This window comes from Salminus brasiliensis, chromosome 14, assembly GCF_030463535.1.
Source record: "Salminus brasiliensis chromosome 14, fSalBra1.hap2, whole genome shotgun sequence".
Taxonomy (NCBI): Eukaryota; Metazoa; Chordata; class Actinopteri; order Characiformes; family Bryconidae; genus Salminus; species Salminus brasiliensis.
The window spans coordinates 34,211,916-34,232,667 of record NC_132891.1 but is presented as its reverse complement, the minus strand read 5'-3'; the positions used below and the strand labels follow the sequence as shown (position 1 = coordinate 34,232,667).

The window sequence follows — 20,752 nt, the reverse complement described above, 5'->3', positions numbered from 1 at the left end:
GCCAATAGAATAGGACTCTCTGGAGCAGATAAACATCATGAACCTATTGGCACCGTGCTGCCTAATAATGCCAGACGTGGGCTAGAGGGGTATAAAGCACCCCCAGCAGCATTGAGCTGTGGAGCAGTGAGAGACCTGTGCTCTGTGGAATGTTTTAGGATGCTCCTCCTCCAAAATCTAGTAGAAAGTCTTCTTCCCTGGACAGTAGAGACAGTTACTCCAACAAAAGCAGGATCAGCTTTCTTTTTTAATTAATTTTTTAATGCCCTTGAGCAGGTGTCCCAATACTTTTGTCCATTTAAAATATAAAAAAGGCCTAGTTTTAGAGGCCATAAAGCCGAACAAGCTAATTCCTGCTGTGCAGCATCACATGATGGCTTGAGGAGAATCCAAAGAAACAATACGCACTGCTGTAATCCTGTTACAACACTGTCGATCATTAGCCTCATTAAACGATTAGCACAAATGTGCTCAAATATTCCCAGCCTATAATTGCTGATAGACTGTACATGAGGGCAGCTTCATGCTTGTGGTAGCATGAAGCTGAGATAGCAGTGTAGCATTCTGCCTCTTCTGTTAGCGTACTGAATAAAGACCCTTCAATATTAACCTTATTAACAGTCCTACTATCACTACTATCTTGACCGCTGGCAGCTTATCTTCGGCTACAGATATTGTTAGCAGTACTAATGCTTAGATGTGACCCTTGCACATTGACCAGGTCGCTGTTTTATGACCTTAACAAGCTCATGAAGGGTTTGATGCCCTGGCTGTAATCTCTGTTTATTGGAAAGGCCTTCATGTGGGCCTACTAAGGTCTTAACAACAGTCCTGCACCGTCTAAAGACTAGGACAACCCCCTATGGATGATGACAATAGCAAGATATCGTAGGTGAGATAGGTGTTCATTATAAAGGCTAGCTGCTCCACAGTGGTGCGACAATTGCTCTGTACCACTCGCTGGGGTCATTGTTACCCTCAGGAATATCACTGTTATGCCATTGGGAGGCACTCAGTGTGCAAGAGCTCCATTCTCAGTACACCTTCAGTACAACGGCTCTGGAACGTCCCATGAAATTTCCCTTGGTTTCCAAGATGCTACCGCCCTTTGCCCTTTTACCATACCCTTTCGGTCAGATTTTTGCTTTTCTCCCCTTGATGACGGTTCTGCACTCTGCTACAGCTGACTGGTGTGCTCGCTTATTTATACTTGCAACAAACCCTGCCACAAACCCGGTCAGAATATTCTGATATGACCGTGACAGTGGGCGAAGTTTGGTGGTAGCATCTTGCAATCCATTGAGAGACACTTCTCAGTGGCTTTCCACTTCCTAGGGGCCATTGATGCCAAAGGGGGGGAGTGACAGAATAGTATATATACTGTACTGTACCAGTGGGTGTGTTGTAGTATGTGATGTGTGTGATTTCTGGCTACAGCCTAGGTGGACGTTGTTTGCACACAGGTGGTAAATGAATAGTACCGGTGTAATACTAGTGTATGTATAGTAAATTATACATTATATTCTTCTTAAATTTGCATCTCTACGTTTACGGTAGCTGTTTTATTCCAGGCGTTTCATCACATAAAGCTGAGTGACCTGAATTTGCAGACTATAAATGGCATAAAGTCGCTTAAAAGCAATGTGAAAGACCAGTGGAGAGCCTGCCAAGACATCATTTCTTTGCATTATTTGAGCAGTTGTTTTTAAGCAGTTATCATTTCTGCTAATAAATAAATGCTCTAAATAGTAATGTTTTTATTTGGAATTTAGGGGAAATGTCCATGGTTTATGAAATACAACACAAAAACAGGATCAACTTTCTTTTTTCATGCCCTTGCGCAGGTGTCCCAATACTTTTGTCTATTTGATATATAAAAAAGGTCTGTTTTTAGAGGCCTTGAAGCCGAATAAGCTAATTCCTGCTGTGCAGCATCACATGATGGCTTGAGAAGAATCAAAAGAAACACTACGCACTGCTGTAATCCTAATCCTAATTTATGAAATACAACACAAATGTTCATTTCCCTTAAACACACAGCCTATAAATAGTAAAACCAGAGAAATCTGATCTGATCATGTAGGGTGGTCCCTGCATTTTTTCCGGAGCTGTATGACAGCATGTTAGTGGTGCTGAAACAGGAGGCCACAGATACAGATGAACCTAGAAGGACGAGACAGCTGCAGGTACAGTTGTACATATTTGACCATTCTGTCAAATTCCCTGTGGTGAGTGTCTCGCTCAGTCTTTTTTTGCTTATAGGCCACACACACACACACTGACCTATATTCTAGTGGACAGTGACAAGCTGAGATGGGACTCTTTTGGAGCTTAAAGGCTAATGTTCTCAAACCGGGCCAAAAGAGCTCCTGCTCACTCTCAATCTGTCTCCCTCTCTCTCTCTTCTCTCTCTCTCTCTGTGTCTCTTTCGCTAATATGTGTCAAAGCTGCAAGCTAGCAGCAAAGTCAGACCTCATCCTAGCTGGTTTTAAGAAGAATTAAATAACATCAGGCAGATGAGTTCACTCTGTTCCCACCAGGCAAAGATGCTCCAAGGTTAGAGTGGACAACAAGATTCTCCAGTGTTTGTGATCTGTGTACTCTTCTCATAGTCTGAGGAACTGCCTGTTGTTCCCCAGAATAGCCTCTGAGGAACTACGGCACTCCGAAGCCAGAAGTCTGTTTGTTTCACATGCAGCCTAGCCACCATTACTACAGTATAGTATATTATGGTACAGTATAGTAATGTAGAGTATAGTATAGCACAGTATTAAACAGGAGCAGGCAGGAGAGTATAGCATAGTGCAGTATATTATAGTATAGCACAGTATCGTGTAGTTTGGTACACTAGTAATATTTATGTAGTATTGTATAGGATGGTACAGTATAGTACAGTAGGGTATAGTACAGTATACATTGTCATACTATGCTGCGCTGTACTGTATAATAGAGTAGGGTACAGTATAGTATAGTATGGCATGCTGGAGTACAGCATGGGATACTATGGGATAGTACAGTATGGTGTAGTACAATAAACATTGTCATACTATGATGTGTTTTGCTGTATATTATATTATGGTGCAGTAGAGTATGACTGAGTATAGTACAGGATGTATAGTACAGTGCAGTATAGTACTGTAGAGTTAAGCGTAATACAGTAAATGCTACTACGGGACAGTGCAGTATAGTAAAGCACTGCGTATTGTAGTGTATTATAGTATGGTGCTGTTTAGTAAAGTACAGTATAGTATAATATGGTGTGGTATAGTGCAGTGTAGCATAGTACAGTGTACACTGTTTTAATATTATGGGTTGTGCTGTATAATTTGTTGTACTATGGTAGTATAATAAAGCAGACTATAGTATAGTATAATATGTGATAATGCAGTGCAGTATAGTACTAAAGAGTGAATTGTAGTAAAGTATATGATACTACGGGACAGTACAGTATAGTATAGTATAGTACTGCGTATAGAGGATAGCATAGCGCTGTATATTATAGCATAGTACAGTAGACACTGTCATACAATTATAGATTGTGTTGTATATTATACTATGGTACAATACAATATAGTATGACAGAGGACAGTATATAAGACTACAGGACAGTGCAGAGTAGCAGAGTATAGTAAAGTGTATAATATAGTATAGTAAATTGTATAGTATAGTATAATATAGTATAGTATAATATAGTGTAGTATAGTACCGTAGTATAATGTAGTATAGTATGGTATAGTATAATATAGTATAGTATAGTATGATATAGTATGGTATAGTATAATATAGTATAGTATAATATAGTGTAGTATAGTATAATATAATATAGTATAGTACAGTATAGTATAATGTAGTATAGTACAGTATAGTACAGTATGATATAGTACAGTATGATATAGTGTAGTATAGTACCGTAGTATAATGTAGTATAGTATGGTATAGTATAGTAAAATATAGTACAGTATCATATAGTACAATTTAGTACAGTACAGTATAATATAGTATCGTATAGTACAGTATAGTATAATATAGTACAGTATAGTACAGTATGATATAGTACAGTGTAGTATGATATAGTACAGTGTAGTATGATATAGTATAGTATAGTAGAATATAATAAAGGATAGTACCGTAGTATAATGTAATATAGTATGGTATAGTATAGTAGAATATAGTACAGTATCATATAGTACAATTTAGTACAGTACAGTAGAATATAGTATTGTATAGTATAATATACTACAGTACAGTATAAGTACAGTATGTATACTAGTACAGTAAGTATAATGTAGTATAGTATAGTACAGTATGATATAGTACAGTGTAGTATGATATAATGTAGTATAGTATGGTATAATATAGTACAGTATCATATAGTGCAATTTAGTACAGTACAGTATGATATAGTATCGTATAGTATAGTTTAATATAGTACAGTATAGTATAATGTAGTATAGTACAGTATGATATAGTACAGTGTAGTATGATATAGTGTAGTATAGTATAGTAGAATATAATAAAGTACAGTATAGTATAAGATAGTACAGTATAGTACAGTATAGAACTGTGTACTATACAATCCTGTGTTTTACTCTATACCCATGAATGTGATTAGCATGTGATTTTTCACCACCCGTTTTCAGGAAAACCACCGCCTTCCTGTCAATCATTGGCCGGTAGTCCATTCTAACAGTAGGAGCACCAATGGGAGAGATGTTTTGTTCTGACCAATCGTAACGCTGGGGGCGGACTTTGTCCACATACGGGTGGGAACTCGAGCCGTAACGCGGGAAAAACGCCCTCTCGCACTATGATTCACTCGATTTGAGCGGTACGACGTGCCAGCCAATCGTAGCGCGGGGACCGAGACACTGCCGGCCAATCGTAGCGCAGGAGGGCGGGAGTTGCCGGAATACAGGTGCGGAAAGAAACTAGGCGTAAAGCGAACGCGCTTATCCCGCTTCCCCCGTGTCTGGAAACGGATTATGTGATCCTTCTCTCCCGGCGACGTGGAGGATAGTTGATAGCGGGGTTTGGGGACAATAACGGCAGCGGGAAAGGTGGAAAATTAAGGAGGTGGAGGTTTTTATGATGGGAGAAAGTCGATGGACCCATCTGATCGTGCGGTAAGAAGAGGAGTCGGTTCATGGTAAATCTAAAGAGTCGGTATATTTATAGTGTGTGTGAGTGTGTGTGTGTGAGGGAGGGAGAGATGGTGTGATGGCAGTAATAGGTGGAGAAGGTCGCTGGCATGTGGGAAAGGGGCGAATTGCTGAATGCGGCTTTCCTCAACGTGGCAGACAGGCGGTGGGTTTTGTGTTCCGCTAACAAGTTAGCTAGCCCGCCTGCATCGGCTGCAAGGTTAGCTGGACACGGAGCTCCGGGAATCAGAGGTGTTCAAACAAGGGAATCCCTCCCAACTCTGCTGGACAGGGGACCCCCATTACGTCTGTTCATGTACGGACACTCTATTTAGCTGTAATGCTGGCAGCTAACAAGCACGGTGTATGTTTATCCATGTATTTCAGCGGAAATTGAAAATCCAGTCCGGGATTTCGTTCCAACTGCCTGGGCGGCTCTGCTGCAGCTCCGCTGCAGCAGAGCCGCCCAGGCAGTTGGAACGAAATCCCGGACTGGATTCCTACATTCTGCACCCGGATTTGCCACCTTTTGTAGATCAGTTAGCTTAAGCAGCGTTTTCCAGCCCTGCCCACCATTCTGCCCCACAAATTAAACATCTACCCCCTTCTTCAGCCCTAATATTAACATTCACCCACCTTAAAGCTTCAATAACGAGCTAATAAAAGTGTTAAAGTTCCCCGTCCTACCAAAACCCGCTCCATTTAACTTTAAATATAAATTACACATCAAATTTATTAATAATCCAAGTCTTAATTGTGAAAAAAATTAACTTTCGTGGTAAAACTTAATTTTTAATTATTTTTAATTAATCTGACCTAGGTAGGTTGTTCTGCAAATCGCGCAATTTTTACGAAATACATTATTACAAAATAAAAGTCCTGCATATTCTATTAAATATTTAGTGCACCACCCAAATTATCGTTTTTTATAAACATCTATATTTTAATTTAAAACTTTGCTAATTTGACTTTGGCCTCAACTCATGCTGTCAGTCTTGACCCAATAAAAAAAAGTGATACATTTATTTATTTATTTTTTTTAATTTAAAAGCTGGTTATTATGTATTTATTTACATGTTTTATGTCTATTAATTTTTTTATTTTATTTTGCACAATATAGTACCGTCCCCAACATGCAAAAGATTTCTGTAAAAAAAAAAAGTTTTTATTTATTGTAATTTTTTAAAGGTAACATATCACACAATTTAAACGAATATTAATAAAGATTTTAATAAAGCATTGAGCTCCTCCTGCAGTTACCGATGACCGGCCTGTTGCTTAGAAACACAAACCTCACATTAACGAACTACGTGGGGAAAATTGCTGTGAGAATCACAGCATGCGGTTGCTTGTAACTATCACTTGCTTAAATGAGCGAACGTCATCGGGTCCTTTTGGTCCAGATGTCTGTTGCTTAGTAACAGAGAGCCACGCAATGCATTGTGGTCCGCGTTCAGGTCACTACACTGTTGACTTGAATTTGTGGGGGTGTTGTTGGAGTCAGGCTCAAACTCCAGTTCACGGTTCGAGCACTCTATCTCTCTATTTCACAGCGGAAATAGAGATACGTTAAGGGTCACAGTCAAAGACGGGGGACAATTTTCAGCATCATTACTGTTAAAAATATATATAATAATAATAATGTTCACGTTATTGATGTGTATTAATGTGCGTATTGTATTAACTGTTAAATAATGTTAAAAAGCCCATCACCTAGAGGCTCTCTTTTATTATTATTATTATTATTATTTATTTATTTATTTAGCCTTCATTACCAACACAACTTGTTGGGCTGGTAATGACATTTTCACTTTCACTGTCAGTCTTTTTATTTATTTATATAAATATTTATATTTTAAGAATTGAAACTCTCTGGGCGTACTAAGGCGCGGTCACTACGATCAGAGGATCGCTGGTTCGAATCCCGGTCACGCTGCTAGCCATCGGCAGCCGAGGCCCAGAGGGAGCACGATCGGCCTGCTCCCTCCAGGGTGGGTAGATGCCGCTCTCTCTCTCTTCCTACATCGCTTCGCTGCGGTGCTGGCCGTCGCTGGCGTCTGCGGGCTGGTGTGTCGAAGCCGGGTACGCAGCGCTTACTCCCTAACTTCTAAACTTTCTAAAAGCTCATTTTCCCTTTTTTCCGTCAGTTCGGCCGTAAGCTCCGGAGAATACAGCCAAGAAGTAAAGGAAAGGAAGGGAAAAGTAAGTGAAGCCTTTGGCTCAACCTGGATTTCTGCGCTGTGCCTCTAGTAGGCGAGTAGTCTTGGTTGTTATTAAATAATAACAGAATTACGGCTAACTTCATTTTTCAGAAATCAAAGCTGGCAGAAAAGATCCCTAATCGAAGAATCACCCAGTAATGTAGTTCCACAGGTACGAGACGTCAGTGCTGACGCCAGCTGTGCGCTTTAGACCTGCTTGGTGACGTTAATGATCCCCGGGTTCTTATAAAGTCCAGCCTGAAGAAAACCTCCTCTGGGTTTTATTTATTCATTAACCAGCGAACTATTTCCTCCAGCAGCTGCCCGCCTCCTTCACTTTCCTAACCCAGTTATGCAGCAGACGCCCTGTTGCTGAATTGGCTATGCGTGACATGCCGAACATCCACCAGCTGACCCGTAATCAGGGTAACAGGATTGATAGGAAGGGGAAAACTTGCCGAAATTTAATTTAAGAGAAGTCAAACCTGTATTAGTCCCACGGGGGGGGGGGGGGGACGACGACGACTACCTGCCAGTAAGCTACCACACCATGGGGTTCGATTCCTGGTCTGAGTGACTGGGAAACTGTGGAGGAACCTTCAAGACAAGGTTAGTAGAAGACCTTAGGTTCCTTAAAGGTTCCTCAAAGCACCTTCAGAGGTTCCTCCGCAGTTTCCAGTTGAAGGAACGTATACGTTTGGCAGTGTGGAGATGCTGAAATGTGAAAAACACTGATCAGGTTGATCAGATACTGCAGAAATGACCCCAGTAGTGGACCCAGTTTTGTCCTTGTGTTCGTTGGTGCTCGGCGATGACCATCCTGTAGGCTTTTGGGTTAAGATCGCTTCACATGCAGTAAATCGTGTTTCATGATGGTGAACATCTGCCACGCTGGTTTTAGCAAGATCTTCGGTCAATTTCAGAAACGTGTCCGACTGGAGATTACACGTCTGGGTGAGATGAGAGGATTGTGGTGTGTGTGTGTGTGTGTGTGTGTGTGTGTGTGTGTGTGTGTGTGTGTGTGTGTGTGTGTGTGTGTGTGTTGCCTCACTTCAGGTCAGTCGGTCAGTCCTCGCCTCTGTGGCTCTTAAAGGTTGTAGACCTTCCCCTGGACTGTGGTATCCTATCAGTAGAGGTGGTCCCAAAAACATGAATGCAGCTGTGTATCATGATGGAAATGACCCCATGCAGCTTGACCAGGGGTGCCCAGAGGTGACGTTGCAGATCAAGGACCTTCTGGTCGCGCTGCTGGTAGCAGAGGGATGAGTCCTGTCAATATTTTGGAGATGATCGTGGGGAGGGTTACCAAGTTTTAAGGCTTTGGGGCGAAGTAAAGGTAGCTGAGCGCACAGGGTAGCGTTGGATTACAGTAGCTACCATCACCTGAAGCTCAACGCCTGACTCTGGCTCTGAGGTTTAGGTGTGTTTCGGGGGTCTTCTAGCTACGAAGCACCGCCGCATCTTCTGGAAGTGTCGCCAACAGCCAGTCATTGGAGCTTAACATACTTTGAGGAGAACATTTAACCAGCAGGTGTGTTTTAGAGGGTGTTTGGGGAGTGGGAGGCGCTTCCTACCCATCCTGAGAGCTGTGAAGCCCCTGACTGTGGATGGCTGGGGCATCACCAGGGATGAAACTTGCAACCTCCTGACCATAGAGCCAACAGCTCCTTTGGGAGCTTTGTAGCTTCTGTTTTTTAACGAAATGTTTGTTTGTTTGTTTGTTTTTTTGTCAATATAGATAACATTAGCTATATCCCCCTCTACAGTTTACTGCGATCTGTCACAAGGCATGATGCTAACACACCAGCACTGCCCTGAACCTAAGCTTCTCATGGAAATTCACGTGGGGTCCAGAGGGATGTTTTTTTATTATTCTGATGAAGATCCTGAGAGAAATTCCTGTTAATATAGACTGTATAAGTTGTATCGCCCCCTACAGTTCCGGTGGTGTATTGCAAGCTTCCATGCGTCTTAGACCTTTTCAGTAATTAGCCACACGAAGCGTTGCTGTCCTGCTAGGATCATCAACCGTGGTTTATTTTGGTGAGATGAATGCTGTATTACACTTCTAAGAGAGACCCCCCCTCCACCCCCTAGTTAAGAGATTATCGCCCCCTACAGTTCCTTCAGGGCTTCACGTAAGGGCTATAGAGCACCTTCATCCATCGTAGATCTGTTTGCTAATCAACAACACCGTTGCTGCCCTCATAGGATCCAGATAGGAGAGATTCCTATTTTCTCCCTCAGAGTCGTCATCGTCCTCTCCCTAACTCCCCTCTCCTTGGCAGGTCCTGAACTGACCGGGATCTGCACTCTCTCTCCCTGCTGGACACGGCTGTTTTGGCATGTGGCCTTCTGGGCTCAGCAAGTCACAGTAATGCTGATAATCTGCCGTTGAACCTCCCCTGGGGAGCAGCCACACTGCTTCTCGCTCGCTCTCTATTTCTCTGTCTCTGTCTCTCGCCCTCTCTCTCTCTGATGCACATGCACACACAGTTACAGTGGACCTGTGGAACTGCTGTCCTGTACTATAAGGCCTATTCGATCATCCAAACTGTGTCCGGAGACCCTCGTAGGTTCAGCTGACGAACTGGGAACGCTTCCCTGCACCTACGAACGTGTCCATAGACCTTGTTCTGCCCCCACCACCATCCCCACCACCATAAGCAAGGCCTGATGTTCTGAAACATTGAAGTAAGTGTTGCGAAGCACAGAGCTCGCTCTCATTTCTTCAGGGAAGCCACATTTAATTAGCGCAGAGACACCCCGAGACTTACCGGCGTAAATGAGTTTTTAATTAAAATCTTTGAATTCCCAGAGAAGTGAAAGTGGAGGGGACTGGAGACTGTGACTTTGCATATGAATTTGAATGCTGTGCGTCAGCCTGGCCGCTCGCTCCACGCCAGGCTTTATCAGATGACTCGTTTCCTTCCCGTCATGGGAAATCTCCGCCTTACCGGCTCTACCTGTTCTATGTCTGTCCCGTAGAGCTGATGGCAGCATTGGCAACGGTTTCACCTGGACGGATGGAGACGGACGTTATTAACCCCCAGGTGGTGTGTCGGCAGTGCGTAATGTGGGCTTGTGAATGTTTACATACATAACAAACGTAAAAGCCTCCAAGGACACAATAAATGATTTGATTACAGTCGCCACCGTAATCTGAAGCACAGCACAGCTTGATTATCCGCCACAGCAAAGTCAGAGGTGCCAGAAATGCTCAAATTCAGTACCATTTTAATGTCCTGTGTCCAAACTTGAACATTTGAACTCAATTTGAACATTTCCAACCCCAGAGAGTGATGTCAATAAAAATAGACCAATCCCCAGTGTGAGTTGCTAGTTCTGCTGAGTTCTGATCCTCACTATACTGGGCTGAGGGATGTACTCTCAGTGTAAATCCGGTTGGTGGTGGTAAGCAAAGGTCTTTACTCTGCTTCCCCAAGAGGCTCGTTGGTTTAACACGACGTGCTTTGAAATCCAACATGGCGGCTCCGCGGGCAGGCGTGAGGTCGGGCGGGGTCGTGCACGAGGGCCTGGAACCTATCAGCTTGTTTCACAAAGGACTCAAGACACACGGGTCGCGAGGCAAAAGTGCTTTCGGACTACAGCAGCAAGTGAAACTGTACTCCTCCCTGTTACATAGGGCTGAGCGATATCGGGGGGGGAGGAATGTTGTTGCTATATACGGCACCAGTCAAAAGTTTGGACACACCTGGTTGAATGTGTGCTGATGATCGTCGTCTTAAAAACAGCTGGTCCAAATGCTAGATTTCATTTTCACCCTCCAATTACTGTGCTACTTACTACCACCATCGCATGTGAACATCAGCCAGAGCTGTCGACCTCTGGCTAGCATCAGCTAGAGCCATTTTAACGTCTAATTAACATAAATAGAGCAGTAAATGTCTAGCTAAAATGAGCTTGAGCAGTTAACCTCTAGCCAACATCAGCTACAGCTGTTAACTTCCGGCTAACGTCAGCTAGAGCTGTTGACATCTGGAGAACGTCTCTAGCGCAGTTTAACATCTAGCGAACATCAGCTAGAGCAGTTTAAACATCTAGCCAACATCAGCTATCCGCTGTGTGTGTATGAGTGGCGCTAAATGAGTTCATTAGAAAAGGGGTGTCCACAAACATTTGGGCATATGGCGTATGGTGAGGCATTGCTCGCAAAGCATGGCTATAACACTTGGGTTTGCAGATAAACGAAGAGGTTGCTGACCTCTTCCTGATCTCCACAGCTTCTTGCTACAGAAGCGTTAGCCGCTATCGGATCGGCTCACCGGGCTGTTGTGTCATAGCTGCGTTAGTTCTGCCCGTGACCCGTTTCTATTGTCTCAGTGCTGACAGAATCAGATCAAGTGGATTTGTCAAGAACGAGCTGCAGATCCCACTCGCCGGGTTAATGCTCCATTCAGAACCGCTATTAGCCGTGTTCCTGAGCGAGGTTTCTGAGGGGAGCGTTCGGCGGCTGTCTTACCCACGTTCCACGAGCTCGACACGCCGCTCTCACTCACTTTCCCATGACGTTCATCTATGCCAGGCATGCGAGTTATTCAGAGGCAGAGAGAGACGTGGAGAGGGAGGAAGAGAGGGTTTAAATGCCTGCTTTTGTTCCAGCGTTGGCCTCGGTCCCAGAGCTCGGCCTGTCGTGGCTGTTATGCAGTGTGTGTGTGTGTGTGTGTGTGTGTGTGTGTGTGTGTGTGTGTGTGTGTGTGTGTGTGTGTGACAGAGAGAGACAGTGTTTCTCACACTGATGGGGTCACGTTGGAGACTGGAAGTGTCTGTTCGGATGCTGTTGATGAGGTGCTGATGAGCCCTCTTTATTGTGTTGAAGAATGGCTAACTGCAAGTGGAAGTCCGTAGCCCTCTGTTAGCATAATGCTAATCTGGTGGCTGTTCCTTTTTCTTTTTCTTTTTTTTTCATTTATTTTTAAACATCAGCGTTTAAAAGGTTTCGATATTCAAGTAACCGTAAGAACTGTAAGCAGAGGCTAAAAAGCTAACCAGTACTGCTAAGCAAGTGCTGAAGGCCTTGTCCACATATGGTCTTTTCTCCTTAGCGGACGATGTGCCAACGAGTTAGTTTGTCAGAGAAATAGATTTTCAGGGCTTCAGCTAGAGCCGTTAACTTCTGGCTGCCATCAGCTACAGCTGTTTTAACTCTAGCTAACATCTAGCGAACCTCAGCTAGAGCCATCGACCTCTAGCCAGCCTCAGCTAGAGCCCTTTCAACGTCTAATTAGCATTAACTAGAGCAGTAAGCGTCTAGCAAAAACGAGCTAGTGCAGTTAACATCTAGCCAACATCAGCTATCATCTCGCCAGCATCATAACCCCAGCTGTATTTTTATTTTTATTTTTTCCCCTTGTTTCTCCAGCCTATAAGAAGACTCCGCCCCCGGTTCCTCCACGCTCCGCCTCCAAGCCCCTCATCGCCGTGACCATTCAGAGCAGCACCGAGTCGGCCCAGGACACTTACCTGGACAGCCAGGACCAGCGCAGCGAGGCCAACAGCCAGTCGGGACGCAGCAACTCCTCGGACAGCGTCACCAGCTCCAGGACGGGGAGTCTGGCCAAGGGAGCTAAGCGGCCGCCCCTGCTCCCTCAGGTTCCGGTTCAAGTTCCAGTTCAAGTTCCAGTTCCAGCCCCTCGGGAGCCCCCTGTGCCCCTGCCCAGCGCCAGGGTCAGCAGCCCCCCTCCTCTGACCTCTCTCCCGTTCCCAGTGGCCAAAACTGTAAGCATCACTCTCACACCGGACGAGCCCCAAGCTCTGCCCAAGAGGAAACTCTCCTCTATCGGCATCCAGGTGGGTGCAGATCAACAGTAGGCACCTGTTAGAGCTTTACTGATTCTGATTGGTGAAGTAGTCCAGGTCTTAGTCTAAGGGTTCTCTGGCGGACTTTAGTCTTACCTTTTTTTCACCCTGTGATCTGCTGTGTTCTTGGGCTGGACCTGTTTGGGACGTCCTGACCTGGCTCTGTTGGCAGTGGTTTGTTAAATGTTCTCCACTGGGACCCTTTTTTTCAATCGGTGGAACAGCTGTTTTCTACCTCCTCTGAGTGGCCAAATGTTTGTGGACATTTGCATGTGCAAATGCCCACACACACAGCTTGTCTAGTCCTTGTAGAGAAGAAGTACTGCCAATAGAATAGGACTCTCTGGAGCAGATCAACATAGGTGAACCTAATGGCATCATACCACCTAGTGCCAGGCGTGGGTTAGAGGGGTATACAGCCCCCCAGCATTGAGCAGTGGAGGAGCTTCTGAGTTGGGGCTCCATCCAATACATCCTCACCTCCCTAACACTCTTCTTGCTGAATGCAATCAAGTCCTCACAGCAATGCTCCTTCAAAATCTAGTCAGAATCTTTTTAATACCCTTGATTTCAGAAGGAAGCATATTTGAAGGCCTCAGAGAGCTCTGTGGGTGTGGCCATGGTGATCCTCATCTTCTTCATCACTCCCTAAAGGTCTGAGGTTTAAATTAGACGGACTCCTCCAGAATCCTCTCTAATCTGCAGCTGATGAAGAGGTTTCCATGGGGTGTCCAAACTTTTTCACATGACTGTAAAGCCATAGCTCATTTCTGAGTGAGGAAATCAGCTCTGCACACCAGTTTGATGCTAATTGGGCTGAAACAGGCGTGTAAAAGTTGTTGTGCAGGTATTCTCCTGACAGCAGTGGCATGCAGCTCTCTGCATTCTAGCCTGTGAACTGCTGCTAATGAGCTCATGGGCTACAGAGTTACAGCCGTTAGACTGGCTGTGTGAGTCCACGTCATTCCCCGGGGAGAGGACGGCACATTCTTAAAAAGGACAGAGGTGTCAGCAAGTTTGATTTATTTATTTTTATTATTATTACAGGGTTATTAACACTTCATGCGGACACTCCAGGCCTCATTGAGGAGGCTGTCTACTTTTGTTGTGAACAGGTTGATGTTAGAAGCTGTAGGCTCCTCCATGAATGTGTTATTGATGGGCAGCCTGAGCCTGAAGGTTAGAGAAGCAGGTTCGGGGACAGAAGGTCGCTGGTTAGTGCTGGGCGATGTGGCCTCAAGTCAGTATCACGATTAATTAAACGTTGCAAACAATGATCGATTATATAAGCTGCTGGAGATGCGCAGTTGGTCTCCATGTTGCTGACGGGACGGGGGCGGAGTCATGTGACTACATACAGGGTACTGGGTATTAAAATAATAATTTTTAGAAATCGACATGGGTGTGATGACATCGTTTTGATATTTTATTTATACTTGATTTTATTTATTTAAAAAAAAAAAATTGTTTATTTATTAATTTTAATTTATTAATTTATTTGCTGGTTCAGTTCACAGGAGCTGGCACCCAGGGCTGAGGTGCTATTAGGCAAAGCCCTGATTGCTCCTTTTCAGGCTCTGAAGTGATTGGGTTTGGATCTGGTTTAAACTGCTTTGGAGTCCTAATACTCAAGATGGATGAAGTGACCAGATGTAAATAATTGTCCACTGTTGACTGTTCTCTGCTTGTGGCCGACAGGTGGACTGCGTGCAGCCGGTGCTGCGAGAGGAGCAGACCCCTACCACCAAGTTCCAGTCCATCGGAGTGCAGGTGGAGGACGGCAGGCCGTGAGTTCACTCTGCAGACACTTTACTGTTTACGTGTTTATCCAAAGCCATTTGCATAAGCCTGCTACTGGAGACAGTCCTCTTGGGGCAATTTGGGTGTAAGAGCATTTCTCAGGGGCGCAGTGGCATCATCCTGATGCTGGATCGGATCATAATGGTTCAAATTGAAGCCAGATTCTCTCCCAGGTACCATTAGCACGCTGCTTCCTGCTAACATTCACTCTGACCCGTTAGTGAGGCAGTAGGCTTTGCTTGGAGATCACTGCTAAAGGTTTCCACATCATGGGTCTTTTTTTGGAGAAGCTAATAGGGTGGTGCCTCAGTAGAAGCCATTATGAACGTGTTTTAGTAGAACCAATATGCAGGTGGTGCAGTGGACGTCAATATGCAGGTGGTGCAGTGGAAGACAACATGCAGGTGATGTGGTAGAACCAAAATGCAGGTGGGTTAATGGGGACCAATATATAGGGGGGCAGTAGTAGTCAACATGTATGCAGGTGATGCCATAGAACCAATATACAGATGGTGCCATAGAACCAATATACAGGGACAGCAGTACAAGTCAATATGCAGGTGGTGCAATAGGGACAAATATACAGGGACAGCAGTAGAAGTCAATATGCAGGTGGTGCCATAGAACCAATATGCAGGTGGTTCAATAGGGACAAATATACAGGGACAGCAGTAGAAGTCAATATGTAGGTGGTGCAGTAGGAACAGATATACAGGGACAGCAGTAGAAGTCAATATGTAGGTGGTGCAATAGGAACAGATATACAGGGACAGCAGTAGATGTCAATATGTAGGTGGTGCAGTGGAAGTCAAAATGCAGGCGCTGCGGCAGGGACCATTAGAACCAACGTGCAAGTGTATCCAAAGCCTGCTCTGTGTTGAATACACACCATGATAGGTTGTGATGAGGAGATAATCAAATTCTGTGGGTCACTTCACCCATTTCCTGTGTTCTCCGTCACTCGGTATTTCCATCTCCCTCTCTCACCATCATTGACACTCCCTCCACCTGATTGTGATTGGTTGCTTGTGTCCTTCTGAGCCCTATCCTCTGTCTCGCTCACTTCCCCTCAGATAACGCCACTCTTCTGGGTCGCTGCTTCTCCATCTTTCTCCATCTCTGTCTGATCTCATCTTACTCTCCGTGTCGGTCAGGCTTGATGGCTATCAGCCTTATCCACCTTCCCTTGAACTTCCTCGTTGGAGACACTGACTCGAATTCAATTACTCTGCTCATTTTATAGCAGCTCTCATCAGACTCTGCAGAAGATGTTCTAGAGGGTTCTTTGAGTGCTGCCATAGAAGAACCACTTTTGGTTCCATGAAGAGCCATGTTTGTAAGAGATGCAAGTGTGAAGAACCTTTTTATAGTAGAAAGACCCCTCTCATTGGTGGGCAAAGAGCAAATTTTCAGGGACCGCAGTAATTTACAGGTGCCGTAGATCCAATATGCAGGTGGTGCAATAGGGACAGATCTACAGGAACAGCAGTAGAAGTAAATATAAAGGTGGTGCCATAGAACCAATATGCACGTGGTGCAATAAGGACAGAGATACAGGGACAGCAGTAAAAGTAAACATACAGGTGGTGCCATAGAACCAATATGCATGTGGTGCAATAAGGACAGATATACAGGGACAGCAGTAAAAGTCAACATACAGGTGGTGCAATAGAACCAATATGCATGTGGTGCAATAGGGACAAATACACATGTACAGCAGGAGAAGTCAACATACAGGTGGTGCAATAGAACCAATATGCATGTGGTGCAATAGGAACAAATATACATGAACAGCAGTCAAAGTACAGGTACCTATTGCACCACCTGCATATTGGTTCTACGACACATAGAACCAATATGCAGGTGGGGCAATAGGGACAAATACAAAGGGACTGGAGTAGAAGTAAACATAAAGGTGGTGCCATAGAACCAATATGCATGTGGTGCAATAGGAACAAATATACTGGGACAGCAGTAAAAAGTCAACGTACAGGTGGTGCCGTAGAACCAATATGCAGGTGGTGCAATGAAAGTCAAAATGCAGAATCCAGTCCTTGGAATGAATTGGATAAATTTGTGACCCAGAACATCAGAATCTGAGCTCACTAATTGTGCTCACCTCAAAGAGCATCGGGTTCCATGATCTCCTCTACACTCGCTTCTATGGGTTCTGTATAACAATCTGTTATCTAGAACCACCCTGTTTAACGTGTGTGTGTGTGTGTGTGTGTGTGTGTGTGTGTGTGTGTGTGTGTGTGTGTGTTCACCCACAGGCTCAGCCGCTTCAGCAGCATGGCGTCCAGACAGGAGACCACAGAGACAGAGTCTCAGGACCAGTCGGACGGTAAACCTTCGGAGAACACCTCCGTCTGCTGCACCACTCAGACGGAGAACTTGTTGGACTGCTGTGGAGGCAACCGGACGCAGAAACCCCTGAAAATCGGCGCCGTGCGCTCCGTCTCGGGGTCCATCCCGGAGAATCTAGACCCGGCACTGGATCCGTCCTCCCTGCCCCCTCCAGACCCGTCCCTGCAGAGCAGCAGCTGCGCCGGGGCAAGCGGCAGTGTGAACGGCGCCGCAGAGCAGCCCGGGGCAGCGACGCCGTGCCTCAGGGACGGCCACTGGTTCCTGAAACTTCTGCAGGCAGAGGCGGGACGCATGGAGGCCTGGTGCCAGCAGATGGAGCTGGAGGGCAAAGAGAAACACCTCTCGGAAGAAGGTGAGGCGCAGTCGTTTGGTCTGATATATCTTTTTTTTATTTATTGAATTTTCAGATCATCCTTAATTGCAGCACCATATTTAAGGTGGATTTGAGGTGGAGCGTAAAATATGCTATGAAAGCAAGTGGCAATCACGGGGGTCCAAGCATCAAGCATCAAGCATCATGGCAGAAGCCAAAGCACTCATAGCAACAAGGAAGTGCATTTAGAAGCATGCAGAGAAGTTCCTTAAAATAAACTGCCTCTACAGGATGGGAAAAAAGTTCTTTACTACACTAGATGTCCAAAAGTTTGTGGACTCCCTTCTTTTTGTAAACTCAAAGCATTGACCGGATATATGAGATGCTGGAGGAAGCTGAGTTCGCCTTGCGCAATGCCTGTGGTCAGCTTGAAGGGATGAAAGCCCCCGGTGTTGGGCTGTGGGAAGTGGAACTGGGTTCTCTGGAGTGACAAAGCTCTGTTCAGTGGCAAAACTAAGCACACAACATCAGAAGCATCAAATAGTATATTAGTGAGGTCAGGTTAAGATTCAAGCCTCGTCTAAGTGCCATGAATAACAGCATGCGTCAAAAACAACAGAAATGAAGCCTCTGCTCATCTTATCCAACTTATCCACTTTTTATACTACATGGGTATGGATGACTGTATGGGAATAGTGGGATATAAACTAGGGATGCACTGATCTGGCTTTTTCAGTTCCGATACTGATGCAGATGCATAAACTTTGCATATCGGTCGACACCAGATACCAATCCGATACCATTGTTGAATTAATAAACCGTATATCTCACCATGTGGGAGAGAACTAAGGCATCAGGATTGACTTACACATTACTTTATATAATATAACAAATTAACACCTAGATATAAATCTACTAAATTGCCATTTTTTGTCACTAAAGAAAAACAATGGTGCAGGACCTTGACACAGCATTCAAATTCAAAATAAAAAAGGGTCAAACTATATACTAACTTAAAATATAGTAAATATATAATAAAACTGAAAATAAGTAGCTTCACCTTGTCAAACACACAAACAGTAATCAATGTATTTTCAATATTTAGCGTAAACAGTAATTCAAAATAAAATCTAGCAGCTGAACCTAAGAATAAATAAGTAACTTTGCCAAATATACAAGCAGTAATCAAACATTGCAAACATGCAGACATTTAGTTCAGTCTCACACCAGCAAATTAAAGTAAAACGATCGGTTTCATGGATCGGTCTAATTATCCGATACCCGATCCAGCTAATTTTGTTAATATCGGGACCGATATCCGATCCTAATATCGGATCGGTGCATCTGTAGCATAAATGTGACCGTGCTGGAAGCTTTTGCTAAATCTGTCTAAACCAGTTCTCAGTTGAACGGGTAGGATTTTTGGTAGCACAATCGAAGCCCTTCTCCATTACTGCTGGATTTATCTCAGGACACTTTAGCACATGGTTGTGGATTTCAGCAGCAGCTCCTTTTCCTCATTCTAAGGCTAAAGTGTTTTTATATATATATATATATATATATATATATATATATATATACACACACCAGAATTTTTGGGCTTTTGCTTAATCTATGTCTAGAAAACCTAAAAATCTAAAACATAAGATGCCCTCTCTCTTCTCCCTGCTTTGGACTAAATGAATATCCTCATGGCAGGGGAGGGGAAAAAAAGTCCCGCCCAAGACTCATTCTAGTGCGTGTCCAGAACAGCGGCCCTTAACAGTAATAGATAGCTTTGGCGCCAAGAGCTTAATTAAGTCCTCCAAAACCTCGTCCAGCCCCAGTCGAACGTCATCTTAATTCCTCCTTATTTCCCCCTGAACTCCCATCTCCCATCTTCCCCGGAACCTTTCTGTTCCGAGAGCTGTGAAATATACCTTTTACCTTTCCTCGGAGAGCGCTCCAGCCCGGCTCGGGACGGAAGTTTTAATCACAGGAGCTGCTATTTACAGGGCTGTATGAAAAGCCCTGAATAAAGGATGAGATCAGACTCTAATGATCGGACTCATCGCATGGCTTTAATTAGACTTGGCTCTCTGTGGGCTGCTATTTTCGGCCTCCGCTGGCCTTTGATTAAAACCCATCAAGCCCTGGGCTGAGACATGGGTAAAAAAAAAAAAACATATGGAAGGGTATTAATAAAGAGCTCTGCAGAGTGGGATAGATTTGAGGTCCATATTTGTTTGAGGTCCATCAGTTAAGTAAAACAGCATTAAATTTTATTATTAAGTCTGTTTATGACATTTAATTAGATTTAGCAATGTTTTTCCCTCTATTTGTTCCTCCCGGTTTTATTCTGGCAACTAACTCACCCATTTGTAGCTCCCTCTAGCACTAGCACTAGCTCCAGACACTTGGAGAGTAAGGACCTAACACACGTGTCCTTCACCACATACAAAGCCAGCCAGACAGACGATACACTCTGAGGAAAGGAGCCGAATCTCCAGCTCCGCCACACCTGCTAACACACATCCGTGTCGACCAGCATCGTTTAAAAATTATGAGGGGCTGGTCATGCTGCTAGCCATCAGCAGCCGAGGACTCGAGGGAGCACAATTGCACCCCCCCCCCCCCCAACATCGCTTTGCTGCGGTGCTTCCCTCCAGGCCTGTTGGTGGCGATGTTGCATGTGGCGAGCGCCATCTACCCACCTGGAGAGAGCACGGCTAATTGTGCTCTCTAGGACTCCGGCCACCGCTGGCAAAGCAGCATGGCTCAGGATTTGAACCCGTGGCCCGAAGCCCCTTATCATGGCTATAGTTAATATTCATATTTTCTTTCTTTATTTATTTAACAAGACCAAAACATGACGATCATCATTTTCATCATCATGTGCATCATGGCAGTGAAACCATGGGAACGGGTGGTTTCTTTACTACACTACATCGGCAAAAGTTTGTGGACGCCCCTTCTTAGTTGTGGATTGAAAGCATTGACCAGAGGATTGAGACACTGGAGGAAGCCAAGTTCACTTTGCTCAAGCCCAGTTGTCCACTTAAGGGGTTTAAAGCCCCCCAGTGTTGGGCTGTGGGAATAGGAACTGGGTTCTCTGGAGTGACGGAGCTGAAAAT

At 44.5% G+C, this 20,752-nt stretch overlaps 1 protein-coding gene across 4 annotated transcripts in view; it reads left to right on the top strand.

Annotated features, from left to right (window-relative positions):
- dlgap4a (discs, large (Drosophila) homolog-associated protein 4a) overlaps positions 1–20,752 on the top strand; it is a 131,703-nt gene that overhangs the window by 106,770 nt on the left and 4,181 nt on the right. For all 4 annotated transcript variants that reach the window (XM_072696911.1, XM_072696910.1, XM_072696908.1 and 1 more), the window contains exons 8-10: positions 12,723–13,150; positions 14,858–14,946; positions 17,233–17,678. In XM_072696911.1, coding sequence (XP_072553012.1) covers positions 12,723–13,150; positions 14,858–14,946; positions 17,233–17,678 — 963 coding nt within the window. The remainder of the gene's footprint in view (positions 1–12,722; positions 13,151–14,857; positions 14,947–17,232; positions 17,679–20,752) is intronic.